This window comes from Mastigoproctus giganteus, chromosome 9 (genome assembly GCF_048544385.1).
Source record: "Mastigoproctus giganteus isolate SK-2022 chromosome 9, ASM4854438v1, whole genome shotgun sequence".
Taxonomy (NCBI): Eukaryota; Metazoa; Arthropoda; class Arachnida; order Uropygi; family Thelyphonidae; genus Mastigoproctus; species Mastigoproctus giganteus.
The window spans coordinates 51,295,433-51,310,283 of NC_143583.1; the positions used below are offsets into that span (position 1 = coordinate 51,295,433).

The window sequence follows — 14,851 nt, forward strand, 5'->3', positions numbered from 1 at the left end:
ATGAGTAATTATCTACACAATGATATAAAAGTAAAAATTAAAAAATGAAACATGCTGTTATGATTCCTCGCATGGTGCAAGTATTAATTGTATTTCAATGCTACACCACATAAGCTCATATTTGCAATATATATAATATACACTAATGACATTTGCACTTTCACTGTGGATACTTATCAATGTGCTCTTGTTTACAGAAGCATGCTTCTGTACACATGCTTCTTGTTTACAGAAGCATGTGTACTTAGCTCCTGCAGGTAGCAAATGAATTTCTTTGAAGCACAGGAGAGCTTGGAGGATGGTGTGGAGAGGAGCACGAACTTATTCTTATTGGCTTCTGGGATCCGGACGAGTTGCTAAGGCCTCTTTCGTATAGGTTCTATTGGTGCAAAACTTATTCAATTTGGCATCAAGGTGCTGTACTTCAGGTAGCATTTGAATTGGGAGGAAACAATCTTAGATATGAAGCCTCTGATGCTTTGAGCAGAGCATCAGGATTGACTGATGTTCTGGCTTGGGTATTTGCTAGTAACATGAATCCCAAATGCATCTTGTTGAGATTTGGCCCATGATATTTTAACTGTAGCTACCAATCGTTGTACAGTAATACCCCGACTTACGCGAACTCGGAGTTACGCGGTTCTTGATTTTTTCGTTAACGCTGCCGCCCACTATCTTCAAGGTCGTTTTTCATATGTTATCGATATACGGTGCGACGGCGGAGAATGTGAGCGAAAGATGAACAAAATTCAACTTTGCTGCTTTTATGTTTTTTATATCAGTGAAGGGGAAACACATTTCACCATAATAACGTAAAAACCAACACAATTCCAGCTATCGGTATAATCACAAATGCAATTAGATCGAGTTTACTACCAGTTTATAACAGATTTCACTAGCAGAAACGCAACTGGATTTTTATTGTTTTATGGTAGTAACCCCTAGAAATGTGAGGTGTTAATAGTGTATCTCTGCCTTTATGGTGTTGTTTATTCAGTTGCTACATGCGCGCAGCTTTGTTTATGCGTATCAAGCGTGCCTCCTCGTTTTGTAATTGTGCTTTATTCCCTAAAAATGAGTAAAATACTTAAAAGGTGTGAAAAGGAAGCGTCCTGGTGAAGACACTGCAGATTCAGAGAGAAAAAGAAAAGCAATTATCGATAAACAGAGGCGGACTGGATCAAAAATTCTTACCCGGGAAAATTTATAGTGGCCTCATACTATGGTTTATGGCCAAAATCACACTGGCCCACCGGGGTTGCCCCGGTAAGGCTTATGGCCAGTCCGCCTCTGTCGATAGAGAAAAAATATAAAATTGTGAAACGCTTTGAGCGAAATGAAAGACCATGTGATATTGCACGTGCTACAGGCCTAAACGAAGCAACGGCGAAAGGCATATGACAATTGCAAACTTGACAGGTTGAAAATTGAAAAGGGCTCAATTGTAAAGGGCTTAAAAATTTTAGAAAACATAGACTCCAACGAAGAACGCGTTATAGCTACAAAGCAAGGAATAAAAAAATTATTAGCTTGCTACGAAGAAATTCTCCGTGAAAAAAAGAACGGGCTGTGTCGTCAGACGAATTTGTTAGATTTTATGAAGCCATCGACATCGAAATAATTTTTTAACGTAAGTCATTTGTTTTTTAATACATATTTTGTATTAATATGTATAAAGAACTGCAATTTTATTAATATTTTTCTTCTAAACTAGTGTTTTTGTTAGTCCTTGGTCCCAATTAAGCAAAATTTATATGTATTTATATGCAAAGTTGTACCCCGACTTACGCGAATTCGACTTACGCGATTTTCGTCGGACCCACCTATCGCGTAACTTCGGGGTATTACTGTATTATAGTGATATCAGGCTGTTGCTGCATCCCCAGTGAAGTAGCCAAGTAGCTAAGACTGTAGTTCTGTCCTATGGTGGGAGACAAGCTTTCCGATTACCCCATTTAAGGAGCCAGTATTCTACATCGAGGATTGGCTTCTTTGTTGTTGTAGCTGATGATGCCTACACTTCAGTGGCATAGTGGATTGGAGTGTAAATTACTGTTCTAATGAATTTTCTAATTAATTGAGGATCCTTGACATAGATTAATTGCATTTGGCTGCCCATCGAAGAGAGACTGCTCTGGATGTGAGCTTGTCTATATGAGCATAAAACCTCAGTTTTGGGTTGAATACTATTCCCAAATCTATGTGAGTGGGAGTGGCAGATATTACAATTCTATTGAGTAATATTACTGCAGGGGTTGGTTTGAGGAAAAACACCATTAGTTTTGTTTTTGTGGATTGATTGAGAGTCCATACTGTTTGAGGTAAGAGGTGATGTTGATGAGACTATTATTGATCCATGCTGTAGCCTCAAGTTGGCAGCAGTAGGTTAGAAATTTTGACTATAGTTGAATGACTTATGTCAATTTAAGTAATTTAAGCATGATTAATAAAGTATTTTGCTCTGCTATTATTTCTTTTGAAGCTATCCAGGTTAACGAATTGTAAGGTTGCTATATCTTTAAAATACACTTTTTTTTTTTTTATTTATTTATTTATTTACAGACATGTAGTTTAACATCTTAAAGAATAGAGGGAATATCAGTGAGTACTACAGTTGTGGGAGGTCACTTTTTTTGATGAATATTTTTCAAAATTCAGTGCACCTATAACATAAGAAATTTTCAGTTCATATTATCTTTTATTAATACAGGTTGTTGTTGTTAAACAACCTGTATTAAATAAAATATGTGATTTGCTTCAGCTCTTGTAAAGGTTTAAGTAATTTGTGAAAATATGTGGAATTATATTTTAATCATGTTTTCATGGTTTGTTGTAGTTGGTGTTGGAGGAGGGGAGGGGAGAACTAGATAGTCTGATCATGGTTTCTTCATATTACTCTACAACTGTTATAAACTCAGTATTGTTCCTTATATGTTCTTCCTTTTACTTCAGTAAATGCCTAGATTGTCAAGTTTTGTAGGATAGACACCTATGAAATTACACTGTGATGCATATAGCTTGCAGCCTTTGAAAATTCTCTTCCCTCTTCCTACCCAAAGAGGAATTGCAATAGTAGTGCACTTTAAGGAAAATTAAGAAATGTCCACTCAATTTTAGTTAGTTATTTAAAAACTATTTACGCTTAAACAATAATTTTAATAAAATGTTTTCTAGGTGTGTAATATGCCTCACCTGTGGATCAAAATCACCTGGCTATTCTTGTCACTGGCAGACCAATTATACTCAGTGTGGTCCATGTGCAAGCCAGATAATATGCCCTGTTTGCCAACAAAACTATCAAGAAAATGATCTTGTAATACAGTGTATTCAGTGTGATAGGTAAGTAGGTAATAGAATTAAGTAATCTCTGAGATTTTATTTTCACAGCTATCTTTTATTTTATGGCTATATATTTCTTTCTCTTCTGTTTAATTAATGGCTGTGCAAGTAAAGTGTGGACAAAGTCAGAAAGGAATGTAAAGCATTTATTTACCTAAATGAAGCTTCATAGCTATTAATACTTATATTCCAGCATCTAACAATCAAATGTTTTTTTTTTTTTTTTTTCTTTTTGGATAATATAATGATGACTATGAGCTGTTGTTGAAAGACTTCATTGACCTTGTCATATCATTGTCTAAGCTAAGTGGAACTGCATATCTGCCAACTTTTACTGTTTACTGGCATATTTTACAATTATTGGGTTTGGATTTGGTTTCTGATGTTTATCCTTCTAATTTTTTTTGATCACATTTGTGTTAATTTTGAAATACAAATATATTTTTCAAATTCAGCAGAATTCTTTTTATTTTGATATAGTCAGGATTGGCCCTTAATTAGTTAATTGAAAAAGTCAGTTACAGCAGAATCATAAAAGTTTAATTTTTACTATTTTATATTTGTTATTATTATTTATTTTATTTTGAATTATTTTTATTTTTGTTATTATTATTATTGATTAAATAATACATTATTATACAGGGTGATTCACTACCAGCGCGACAAACTTGCAGGAGGTGTAGGGGGCACAAAGACGAATCGGAATCACATAACATTGCAGGGTCCGAAATGCCTTCGTCATGTGGTGGAGGATGTTGAACGAGAGGTCGCGTGAATAGCGATCCTGCTGGAAGTCAGCATTTGCGAACCATTTCTGTTGAAGAAACCAAGTAGCAAAAGTCCTCCGGAGTGGATAATCCGCAGGCTCCAATGATTGGATGCGTTGCAGATGGTATGAACTCATTTGGTTTGTTGACAGTATCCTCCATACAGTGGATTGGGAAATACCCAATCGTTGGCCTATCGCTCGAGTACTCGTACTCGGATTGCCTTCTGCAAGACGTAGGACATTCTCATTGTCTGGCGTCCTCGTCGTTCGCTCTCGATTCATGGTACCTCTCGTGAAACAACCAGTCTCACGTAACCTTCTGTGCACACGTGCGAAAATCGTATGATGAGGAGCACGCCTGTGCGGAAAACGTTCCTGGTACAAGCGCAGAGTGGCATGCCCATTACAGTCCACAGCTCCATACGTGAGGTGCATGTTGGCCAGTTCAACGTTTGAATACTCGTCCATCCTACTGCCTCGGGAACCGGTTCGCAAATGCTGACTTCCAGCAGGATCGCTGTTCACACGGCATCCCGTTCAACGTCCTCTACTGCATGACGATGGCATTTTGGACCCTGCAATGCTATGTGATTCCAATTTGTCTTTGTGTCTCCTACACCTCCTGCAAGTTTGTCGCACTGATAGTGAATCACCCTATATAATATAATTAATATATTACTAGGGGGCTTCTCCTCCTGCTCACAGCGCTCACTTCTTTCGATAAAATAAAACAGAAGTTTTTGGAAGCTATGAATATATAAATACGTTACATGTGGAAATCAAGAATGGTATGGTGTGGTCATGCTAGATAAACAAAGTGCGTGCACGAGATTTATCTAGCATGATCATGCTAAAACAGAAGCTTGTTTTACCACAGTAAAACAAGCTTCCGTTAAGTATTACCACGTAACCCGCATCCCTCGTCTCCCATTGACTGAATAAATATCACTAGGAGGAAAATTATTTTAATGTATAGAAAGATATTAAACAATAAAAATAACAAAATAAAGGAGTGCAGATGTATATGTATATATATATATATATATATATACATTTGCATTCCTTTACATAAAATTAGTAATTTTTATTATTTATTTAGAATGAAGTGCAATGTTTGAAAGCATAGTCTCTCCACTTTTTTGTAAATATCACATCACTGACTGTTGTTGAGTAAAACATTAAGCTAGGATATTTTTGGTTGCTAGTTGAGAAATTTTTTTGGTTCTAAATGTTATCCAGTCTCCTCTTCATATTTAGATTCATCCGTTTTTGTCATCGCTTGTATGATTTCTGCACTATCTGTGACTTCATTTTCCAACAAATTGTCACTGTGAATCTATTGTATGTCTTTTTGCACTATATATTTTGAACTTTCAATTTGCTTGAAATCTGTTAATAAACTATGCTCCTCATATCCTCTTGTTCTTTAGGACTTTCATTAGTGTTATCAATATCAGGCTCAAGTTTCTTCCAAGATTTAGTATTTTATATCTTCTCTTTCTTTCAAAATTGAATTCAAAACTTTTTTGCTTATATCATCTAGTTAAATGTTCTAGAACTCCCTTGATCCATAGGCTGGATCAAAGAGACCTTTGTCTTCTTTAAGTTCCTCACAACTGGGATGTGAAGGACCATTATTCAGAAAGAATGTATCCTTTTCAGGTAAGTTTATTTATTTATTATTATTTATTTTATTTTTTTTTTTCAAGTGTTTCTTAACAGAAGGTATAAAGTCATGAACAGACCTTTTTTCTTTCTTTCTTTCTTTTTTTTTTTTTTTTTTTATTTAATAATAGAGAGTCCATCCATGTTCATTTTTGTGAACGGTAGTAAACTGTTAAAGAAGAAAAATAAATTTATATTTTAAAAAAGCTCTCAAGATCTGGTTTACTAAAAACAAAAAGAGGCAGTTTGTGAGTTCCAGTTTTGTTGTTGCAGATCTCTCTCTCGGGTGTGTTTTTTTTTTTTTTTTAATCCTAGTGCTGCATACTCTTCCCTCCCCTTCCCCCATAATTTTTTAAGGTAATATCTTACATTTTAGCTTGTTTTGTTCATAATGTAGAGCAGTTTTTCTTCAGGCAGTTTCTTTGCCAATAAATGACCTTAAATCATTTGTAAATTTTTGAGTAGTATTTGGATAATTTCTCACTGCTATACTCAGTTGTTGGTGGATATCAGGCATTTTTCCAGTGTCCAGACGAATCATCACTTGTAAAACTTTCTGTGTCATTTATCTTTGAATTTAGAGCCAATTCCTTTTCTTTGAGTATGGGTTCACTGATTGGAGAGTTCTGTTAATTTTTCTTACATAAACTCTGTCTATAATGCATCATCTACAATCTTCAATTTTGGTTTATTTAAAGAGGAACAAGAAGTTAATGACTCTTGTGAAGCAAACTGAGTGTAAGATCCTAAGTTTTTATGATTTTTTCCCCCTTCTTTTACTTGCCTGCACCTAATTCAATGGTAGTATTTTTCTATATTCTCTATTATGTAGCACAGAGTGGAAAGTAAAATAAAATGATGTGTTGTAGTTAAACTAGGTTTAATGTTAAATACATGCGATAAACAGTAAAAACAGAATATGTTAGATACATACAGTAACCAGTAATACAAAAAGCTTTTAGGCTTTATGTGGCCCTTCATTAGTTAACTGTTTAGATTGAAAGTTTTGGAAATGTAGAATTTAAGAGCTTGCGATGGCAGTCATGCACAGTGAACTGTGTGATGCAACAACTAAATGTTGGAAGTTGAAGTCCGTGGTTGTGATGTATGGGAACGTTGCCACTGTTTGTCAGTCATGAGAATGGTTGCTTCAATAATATGATGAACAACATCCTCTGTTTCTGCTGACGGACGCATTAGAGCACGTGATGTGCAGTGACTCCAACCAGTTGTGGCGTCAGTAATGGCAGGACCGATTGACAACCATGACATCGCGGTGTGGGTTAATGTCGTGTTGGGTTGACCAGAAGTGATGTGATGGTCCTGCTGGTTGTTACTTGGTCACGGGCCTGCAGTTCGCACCTATTAATCTCTGGCCCCGATACAATGTACACCCGCGGAGATGGGAGAAATCCCAGGAGCCGTTAGACACTAACATACCTTATACCTATCTAGGGTGCTGGTGGGATAGCCACATCTTGTAAGATCTGTCTTGACCCTAGGAATCTCAGTGCGTCTCTCATCTGTAGAACCCTCATCTCCAAAGTGAAAACACCAGTTCCTACCTTACTACAGAGTGGACTAATCTTCCGCATTTCTTGCTGTAACTGTGCTAGCTGCTACGTCAGGGGAAACTGGCAGAAGACTCGGCAAACGTATTTCAGAACACAAGAGTCATTCGCTCAGCAGACATAGAAGACTCGGTCATTGCTGAGCACTTCTGGTCAACCCGCATGACATTAACCCACACCGCGATGTCATGGTTGTTGATTGGTCCTGCCATTACTGATGCCACGACTGGTTGGAGTCACTGCTTAGAGCACATGATGTGCAGTGACTCCAACCAGTCTAGGCTGATGTGCCTAACATTTCAGCCACAGAAATTACCATTTGTTTTGTTTAATGAGGGAGAATTTTGTATAATTTACACCTCCATCTTCACATCTTTCAATAGATTTATTACTTTTACCTCACATGCACACAAAATATATATATTTTGTGTGTGTTTGCGTGCGTGCACACACGCACACATATGCGCACACGCACACACGCACACACGCACACGCGCGCGCACACACACACGCGCACACACACACACACACACACACACGAAGATGGAGGCATAAAAATGAAAGATTTCATACATACATGAAAGATGTAAAGATGGAGGTGTAAATTATACAAAATGCCAAAACTGATAGGAGAAGGATAGCAGAAATTGGAGATATTGAAAGCTTGAGAAAGAAAAAAACAATGTGAATATCCTGTATAATTTAATGAATTAAACATAATTATAGGCTGAATTGGATAGCCAGTTAGAGAGAAGGGAACTGTAAAGCAAAAATGATTAGATTGATATATGGAGTACTAGCAAGCATCAGATAAGGGTGGGATACTTTGATTATAAGTACAAGAAAGGGGGAGAAAAATTAAGAAATTAAAATATAATTTAATCTAATTAAAATTGAATTTATTATGTTCTACAACATATATTGCATTGGGACTACCTTGTCCATATTTTTGTGGAAGTTCTACTGCTTTACCTTCTTATTTGCTCTCACTTATTTTTAAATTTTCTTTTCTTCCTCAAGTATGGATAGTAATGTAGTTTTTGATACATGAGAGGTGTAGTCCCCCTGATGAAATAGCTGATTGTATTAGCTAGCATCAGATTTTAAATTTGTAATTTTATGTTTGTAAGGTACAAACTTTTTGATATCCCCTCGTATATAGCATCAGCCAAAAAAATAAATTCCCATTTCACCCATCCATTCACTCCAAATGTTTGGCTAGTTCTGCCTTGAACTTATTTAAGTTGTTGACCTCCACTACAGCAGATGGAAGTTTGTTCCAACTATCAACTATCTGCTGGCTAAAAGTGAATTTCTGCACATCTATTTTCTATGATTATCTCTCCTCAATTCGAATTTATGTCCTGTCAGGTGAGTAATCTGAGCAAGAGGAAGAATTCCATTAGCATTGAGCTTGCTCAAACCATTCAAGGCCTTATGCACCTCAATTAGATCACCTCGCAGGTGCTTAGTCTCAGAAGTTGCAATTTGCAGAACTTAAGCCTTTCTTGGTAACACCACCATTTGTTCTGCTCACCAGTCTCATTGCCCTTGCCTCTATTCGTTCTAGCAGCTCTGAATCTTTTCTAAAATGAGGCCTGCAGACCTGTATAAGGTGTGCAGGCCTCGTTCTCTGACCATTGCCTTATTCAATGGGACAATCATCCCCTTTATCCCTGCTAGCAAAATTTCTGTATATTATTGACAAGACACCATGAGCCACTCTTGCAGCCTGTCGGCACTGCTCATAAAACTTTATAACTGACTGCACAATTACCCCCAGGTCCTTTTCATTATCCACTACCCTGAGTGTAGTACCACACAGTTGATATGTTACTCTGGAGTTACTGCTACCCATATGCATTACTTTACCTTTGTCAATGTTAAACTTCAGTTGCCACCTCTGAGCCCATCTGCTCAGCTTTTCCAGATCCAGTTGCAGTAGAGTACTATCATTACTGTCATTAACAACCCTGCTGCAAGCTTTGTATCATCTGTAGATTTGGAGACTACCTTCTATATCACTGATAAATATCAAAAACAACAATCGGCCCGACACCGAACCCTGGGGAACTCCACTTATAATATTAGTCCATGAAGAGCAGTATCCATTGATAACCACTCTCTGTCTTCTCCCGCTCAACCATCCTTTTATCCACTGTAGCAGTTTCAAAATTATTTAGCTCCCTGCCAGAGTTCGATTAGCTTTTGACCTTCATTTCCCTACAGAGCTCCTCACATGTGAATATAGATGCAAAATACTCATTCTGTTTTTAAGCTACCTCCGCAGGTTCATCAACAATCGAATTGTTAATATCAGGTGGACCAATCTGATTCATCCTAGAATTTACATAAGTAAAGGAGTCTTTACTGTTTTTCTTTGCCTTGCTTGCCAACGATTTCTCATAATCTTCCTTTGCTTGCCTAATGTGCTTTGTGACTTGATTACTTCCATCTTATATCTACCATAGACATCTGTGTATTCTGATAATTTATATGTGTCCCATGCATTTTTCTTCTCTGCCACCAGCCTCATTAGGTCATCTGACATCCATTTAGGCCTAAACCTTGATCGGTATTTCTTAGTTGGTATGAAAAGCCTAGTAGCTTCCAAGATTAATTCTGTGTATGCTTCCCATTTAGAATTTGCTGTTGGTAACATCATCAGTTAGTCCCATTGCATACAATTTAAAAAAAATCTCTGAAACCACTGTAGTCATCTTTACTACAAGTAAAAACCCTTCCCTTTACCCCCCTGATGGTAGTTACATCTTTAAGTAAATCCAACGTCAGTACACTGGTCACTGCCACCTAGTGGTTCCTTTATCTGCTGGTTCTTATTACATGAAGAATCACTGCTGGTAATCAGATCAAGAGTATTACTCCATCTGATTGCCTCTTGAACATGCTGCTTTAGAAAACAGTCATCCGATAAATCCACAAAAGTCTTACTAGTGTGTGACGAACCTACAAGTTCCAATCTCTATCTGGGAAGTTAAGATCTCCCATTATAAGACAATCTGATTTACTTGTCCACTCTATTTCCCTGTATAGTACAATTGTTCATTGTACTTATCAGAGTCATTAGGCCTATAACAAATTCCTACCCTCATTTTTGCTTTCTTAGTGCTCATTTTATAATAAACTGACTGAACACTGCACTATCCACCCATGTCAACTGGATGCACTTCTTTGGATTTTGTGTTTCTTAACTAACAGCATCACAGCTCTCCTGCTGTCCTGTCTATCCTTTCTATATGCATTGTACTCTCCAAATTCCAATTCTTCATTCCTTATCTGTGTGTGACACCATGTCTTCGATATTCCAACAACATCAGCCTTTGATGTCTTCACCAGCACCTCAAATTCATTGAATTTATTTACTGTACTCCTAGCATTGGTGTACATGCAAGTATACATCCACCTATTCTTACTCTTAGTTACCCTAACATAACCCATGTATTTACTTGCTCCATGATGACTCCCATCAGCCCTTGAAATCTCCAATACCTTGCTTTTCAGGCTGCTGCTCTGCAATAGAAGCAGTGCAGGAATCACTTTCACCTTTTCTTGTGGCTATTGTTAGTCTGTGAATCTTCCCAAGCTAGCAGTTTTCTGACCTGCATAAAACTGCCTCAATAGAATCAGCAAATATTCTTGCACCCTTTCTAGTTAAGTATATCCCATCTTTGTAGAAACAATCTCTCCTGTTAACAAGGACATACCATGCTGAGTCTTAAGATATATACCTAGATAAATCTCTAGAAAATGCACAGGATAATATAATGTACAAAAGTTAGTATACAAAAGGATAATATATATATACAATAGGATAATATACAAAACTTATTGTTGCAAACCAAATGAGTAGTATGGAAGGTAATCATCAATACACTGGCACTGCAAGGGCTAATGCCCTTGCAGTGGCAGTGGATCCCCTTCGTCCATATTGTGTTGCATATCATATTTTTATAATATGGAGAAGATTATAGTATGATAATCATATTAATATATATATACCTATGTAGTAGTATTAGCTACATGGTGCAAAGAAGCCTGAGGCTTATGCTGCACCAGCCAAAAAAAAAAAAAAAAAAAAAAAAAAAATCCCGAGTTACCCTGAGAGAGAGAGAAGGGAATCGCCAAGAAAGAGAAAAATGATGATATCCAGCTGAGGACCCTGGGTGTGCCAAGCCCATACTCACCAGATGTGAGCCCCTGGGGTTAAATGTACATCTATAGAAAATTCGTAGGATGATATAATGTACAAAGTTAGTATACAAAAGGATAATATATATATACATACAATAGGATAATATAGCCAGAATCATGATATGGGTATGTCATTTTTTAATTAATGGATTTAATAAATGTAATGATGTGTGCTTAAAATTGAACGTTAAATAGATCTGTATAAGATGCATAGGATAATATAATGTACAGAGTTGGTATACAAAAGGATAATACACAGGTAACCCTTATATAACACTGTAGTTTGGTTCCTATAAAATCTCGTGTAATGCAGAACTGTGTTATATTGGACTAAGATTCAGTACAAGGGGGGGGGGTTACGTTCCAAAAGCTAATAAATGCACAATTTTAATAAAAATAAAGTTAATATTTTAACTTTATTTTTATAGTAGTAATAACTTAATATTTCAACTTTATTTTTATAATAGTAGTAATTCAAATAGTAATAACTGAACAAACATCTTACCTTACAAACTGTGATATTTATATGTCAGATAATGTATGTTCATATAATTTTCTTCCTCTTCATCGCTGCTAAGCATAATCTCTTCTGCAGCATCTAGATTTCGTGAACCTTCTGCTCTCTTTAAAAGTCATGAACTGCACACTTCGAAGTCACAATGTTTTATGGTCTCAAACAAGCACAAGTTCAATAGCACCCAGGGATCTCCCAATAAAATACAGTGGACCCCCACTTTAAAGATATAAAGCACAAATTTAACTTTATTACCTTACCAATTAACAAAGTTAAATGATACATGAAAATCAGAACATTTTCCAGTTAGCAAAATAGAAATAAATTTACACTTACATACATAGCTTAATTAATACGTACTGTAATATGCACATACTAACAAATTGATATTTCTGTTCACTGACTTTTTTTTTTTTTTTTTTTTGTTTTAAAATTTAAAACAGTAAAAATGATAAGCAATTAATAACAAAGAACATGGCACGCACAATTTGCAACAAACACAATATGCACACGCCTCTGTCTCATAGATGTATTGTTTCTACTGCATACCTTTTCTACAGATACTTCCATGGGCACTGTTCTTCTGAATTAGCTTCTATAATTCCTGCTCTTTCTTGTAAAACAGTCTAAACACGTGCTGCCACCATCCAATTACTGTCTAACTTCAAACTCAGAGAACCAACTTTTCATCTTCCTCGTTTATTCATTCAACTGCCGTTTTCTGGAACAATCTTCATTCATATTTATTTCCTGAAAATTACAGTCTACAGAAGTTGAAGTCTAATGTCAACAAATATCTTTTCTCATCTTCTCAACCTCCAACCCATGCACAGTACTAAGTACTATAGGTTCTAATACCTCTTGTGTTTGGTGTTTTCATTTAAAAAAAAAAAAAGTGATGATAACTTGGTTATGTAGTATAACTTCACAATATGAGAGATACCTAATGGTGTGTATGTAATGTAAATTGCAAAGTATTTTTAAAATGATGCCAGTTCTTAACTACTTAGTAGTTGGCTATGTACAGACATGATGTTTTTACACTAACTTGTGCGTAATTTAACTTCTTCATAACCTGAGGGCTTCAGCCCTAAAATACCTTCTAATTTACATTACATTTACACCATTAGGCATCTCTCATGTTGTGACTCTATACTTCTTCACTATACTACCAGAGTACCTGTCCATCCACCAACGAGAGGCCAACAAGCTTCAAAATGGTGACGCCTGGGTGGTAGTATCTCATGAGAATAAGTAACAGTAATCTGCTCCATTGAGGAATAGTTACTTATTCGAGGTAAAAATATCATGGCAACTCATGGAGGTATTCACGATATGAGATATTATAAAATGATGCCAATTTTTAACTACTTAGTAGTTGGTTACATATCATGACATGTATTTACACTAATTTGTGCATAACAAATGTAAAAATTTGTTACAGTTAACTTCATTTACAATAAATGTGTTGAGAAAAATAAGTACAAAAATAATAATTACAAAATATAATGCGACTTGTTTACAAAACTTTAGGGATTGTATTTTTACTATAGGTGAGTACACCTGTATTTTGAAGTTGGAGTAAAAAAATTAGATTTGTGTTTTGCTGATGTCACATTAAGGAATATTTCTGACCAATTAAACTCATAAAATGTTAGTAATGTTGTGTCAAAGAGAAAAAAAACATACAAAGTTTATTTATTTATTTATTTTTTGTTTTTTGGACTTAGTGTATAATAAGTTCTGACATATATATTTTCATATTTGATCTTTTAGTAAAGGTTGAACTTTAATATTATCTTAATTTCAATGCTTATTATCATTGTCACTGGTTATTGGGTTGTTTTGTTCTCTGTTGTGGACTGCAGTTGAATGAAAGTAGATTACTTTAAATATGTAGATGCATTGTAATTTTAAGAGAATGTTTGTGAAAGAAGATAAGGTGCATTGAATTTGTAGAATGATGTGACTATGTCAATTTGTGCGAGTTGGCATGGTGCACTCTATTCAACTTAAACCAGGTTGTGGAACATAAGTTTTGAATAGCTAATACTATTTAATTGAACAGAAGTGGGGAAGGGGGGGTCGAAACCAAAGCAAAGAACTTTAAAATATAGTTACTGCATTCGTGGCAACATACAATTTTTCCTGCTGCTACAGCAACATATTGATTTGCGTTTATTAGTTTCCATTCATTTGGAAGAAAAGTTCTGGGATGCTATTCAGATAGTGCTGGAACACAGTTGCAGAGCAGCTGAAGCTTGATCTCTTAACTCTGGGTCACTAGTGGCCCGTAACAAATTTCAGTCATTTTGTGCTATAATTTTTTTCTCTATCCACACTGCTGAAACTCCCAATGTCAAAAGCTGTCAAGAAATGTTTTCTTTGATTTTCCCATCTAAAATTCCAGAAATCTCTATTGATTGTTGTGCAAACAACAAAATGTAGGATCAAGTGTGAAATGCCAATAAGCCATTTTAATTATTTCTGAGAAAAACAGTAGGCATGAAATGAAAATCACTTCTTGGCTTTTTTGAATTTGTGTTCTGCACCAACCACAGTGAATCATGCTATGGGTAGTGTGCATCAACCATTTCTTATTCATTCAGTACAGCATCTGCATGCTCTTACATATTTATTGGGAATAAAAATAAATAAATAAACAGACTGCAACATGTTTCTTTCCATGAGCAATGTGACCGAAAGAATTACAATAAATTGTTTTTTTGAGGAAAAAAAAAGACCATACTGCCTTCAACGTGTGTTGCATCTACAACAATT

At 35.8% G+C, this 14,851-nt stretch overlaps 1 protein-coding gene across 5 annotated transcripts in view; it reads left to right on the top strand.

Annotated features, from left to right (window-relative positions):
* Window positions 1-14,851, top strand: part of LOC150080216 (histone-lysine N-methyltransferase 2C-like) — a 1,301,638-nt gene that overhangs the window by 382,622 nt on the left and 904,165 nt on the right. For all 5 annotated transcript variants that reach the window (XM_090381514.1, XM_090381519.1, XM_090381517.1 and 2 more), the window contains exon 22: window positions 3,175-3,339. In XM_090381514.1, the coding sequence (XP_090237640.1) occupies window positions 3,175-3,339 (165 nt within the window). The remainder of the gene's footprint in view (window positions 1-3,174; window positions 3,340-14,851) is intronic.